Source organism: Saccostrea cucullata, unplaced genomic scaffold (genome assembly GCF_032062105.1).
Source record: "Saccostrea cucullata isolate Sc308-1 unplaced genomic scaffold, CSIRO_AGI_Scuc_v1 ctg7559, whole genome shotgun sequence".
NCBI classification, from domain to species: Eukaryota; Metazoa; Mollusca; class Bivalvia; order Ostreida; family Ostreidae; genus Saccostrea; species Saccostrea cuccullata.
Window position 1 is genome coordinate 1 of NW_026926983.1, and position 2,720 is coordinate 2,720.

Below are 2,720 nucleotides of genomic sequence, written 5' to 3' on the forward strand. Positions count from 1 at the left end.
TTACTTATCTTTTAATCAATTAAAACATTCTTTTTAATTAAAGGCAACTGAATTAATTGATAATTTATTTGTATAAATTTTTCCTACAATTTATAAAGTAAGCAACTGAGATTTCTGTTCATCAATACTTAGTTATTAATATTTGAACATTTATCATATGGCTAAATGCCTGGTATCCACTATTGTTTATGAAACTGATAAATTCAGTATTCTGATTTTTATATGCTCTTTTTTTGATGTCCAAAAATTCCTCTTGATTGCCTAGAGATTTGTTAACTTTTATGAAGCAAAAATAAAACTGTGTTAATACATGTAATTTGTAAATCTGTTATCTTAACAGTAAAACTCATTTGCATGTTCTTGTTAATTGCCAATATCTTTTGCATGTACCAGTAAAAGTAAGTTGGAATATCAAGAGTATTTAGATTTAAAAAGATCTTTTTAATTTGAAATTTAGGACAAAGAAATAACAGAAACCAAATCACCTGAAAAGACCAAGACTTCAGAGAAGTCCACTGATGATTCTGAGAAGAAGGAAAAAGAAAGTTCAGCTAACAAAGATGGAGATCTGTCTGTGAATCAGGAAGGTCTGAGCAACAAGAAATCAGATAGCCATACTTCTTCCTCAGAGAACGAAAGAAGTTCCCAAGCTGATTTAAAGGCAACAAAATCAGACAGAGGCAAACCCACCAAAAAAGAAGAATCATCTAAAGAAATTGATACCAAGAAAAAGCCATCAACCACTCCAGCCAGGAAAACAGCTGAAGTAGAGAAGAAAACACCTGAAGGAATGGAAGGCATAACATCAAAAGAAGGACCTTCTAAAGGTGCAGCTAGCAAAATAGAAGGTGATAAGGAAAAAACAAACAAAAGCATGGAATTCAGAATTCCAAAACTGTCTTCTGCCAGAAAAACAGTGGATGGAAAGGAAAAAGGATCTGGTGGCATGGATTTCAAAATTCCGAAACGTTCTTCTACCAGTCCAGCCAGAAAGACAGCCGATGTGGAGCAACAACCAGCAGAAACTAGAGGAGACATGCCTCCCGTCTCTGATAACCTTGCAACCAAGCAGAAGAGGGACACCTCTGTTCAAAAAGTGGAGGATTCAACAAATACCCCTTCAAGTTCATCAGTCAAAGAGGTACCTCAACAGACCTCAGAGAAAACTCCCTCTCTACAGGCCAAGCCAGATCCCCCTGTGACAAAAGAGTCAGCTTCTGAGATTCCTCCTTACAGCTCTGATGTTCCTATTGGTGGGTATATAATATTTGAATGACTTCAGCAATATCTGTGGCTCAAATTTTTTGTGATTTGACCCTTCAATGGCATATCAATTTCTTTGCTTCCTTGCTGAGATTGCTGTGTTGAGAAGGGTAGATAAGAAAAATCTGTTGTTATATTCTTCTTCCTTTGATAAAACTGCATGGTTCTTTAAAAATGAGATATTCATGGAATTTACATTATACAGTATAACTAAAGATCTATGATGTGTCAATTTTGATTAACAGAAATTTTGGTATTTCATGTCCACAACTATTCCTTATCGTGTCCAGATCAAAATTAAAATTTTCCTTGAATCAATTGCTTGATAAAGAGATATTTCTATTATCTCACCTCGTTCAAGTTAAGGAGAGCTTAAGTCACATGCCTCCAGCTTTAGATGTAGATATATTTTTAAAAAATATTTAATGAAAGCCCATATACATTTGGTATAAGGCTCTCCAGTGAACATTTGTGGTGGTGAGCTTTGTAATCTTGAATGACTTTTGATGAAATTACATTTGCTAGGTTTCATTTGCTTCTTATTTTCATAACTCATCTACTGTTGTACTTTTCTACAGGTCAAAATTATATAGTTCCTGTGACTGGATTTTACTGCAAGCTTTGTAGTAAATTTTACAACAATGAAAAGGCAGCTAAGGAGTCCCATTGTCAAACCAGGGCCCACTACGATAAATACAAGGTAGAATCTCTAAATGTGAAAGAAAGAAAATGTACCTTTCTTCAAATACCATTGTTCAGAATATTCTTTATAAATATAGTATTAGAATAAACATGCTAAAAATGCCAGTTTTCTCTGACATGCATTGTATGTACTTGTACAATAGGCACTAAACTTAATTGTTAAAAGTGCTATCTACCATAGCATAAACAGGTTTACACTATAGTAGAAATTGTATATTTATGAATATTTATACTGTATTTCAGAGTGCCATGATAGGGCTGAAGACACCTGTAGGTGGGGTTACCAAAAGTGCAGAAAAAGGTGAGGACCAGTCAGCTTCCTCAATTGTCATGAAGGATGAATCTAAATCCGGTGTGGAGAGTCTACAGACTGACCCCGAGGGTAAGGAACAGAAAGTACCTGCTGTTGATGGTAATATATACATACATTATAGTTAACCTAAAATATTTTCCAAAATTATTAAATTTTGTTTTTTGTTATCAGTAAGATGGAAGTTTTCCAAGATGTTATACTGTTTTATAAACTTGTAGGAAGTACAAGAGGAAGAGCTGGATCCCATGCCAACAGAGGCCGCAGGGGCAGGAAGTGATGTCATCAGTTCAGGCCATATCTTGTCAACTGTACCATTCAGTTTTGCATTCGTTTTGTACACCAGTATGAGATTTTGTACTGTTTTTTTTAAGGAAAGCAATTCTTTTACGAGAAAGAACTTGTTATTGTAAGATGGCTCTGTTTAGAGAGTAATCATTAACAA

At 34.6% G+C, this 2,720-nt stretch overlaps 1 protein-coding gene across 1 annotated transcript; it reads left to right on the plus strand.

Moving 5' to 3' along the window:
• Positions 1-457: 457 nt before the first annotated feature.
• LOC134273150 (matrin-3-like) lies at positions 458-2,720 on the plus strand (the record flags this gene model as incomplete). The annotated part of the gene is made up of 4 exons (XM_062755324.1): positions 458-1,253; positions 1,842-1,963; positions 2,209-2,347; positions 2,497-2,720. Coding segments are annotated over 4 exons (1,116 nt in total), but the record flags the coding sequence as incomplete, so codon positions are not given.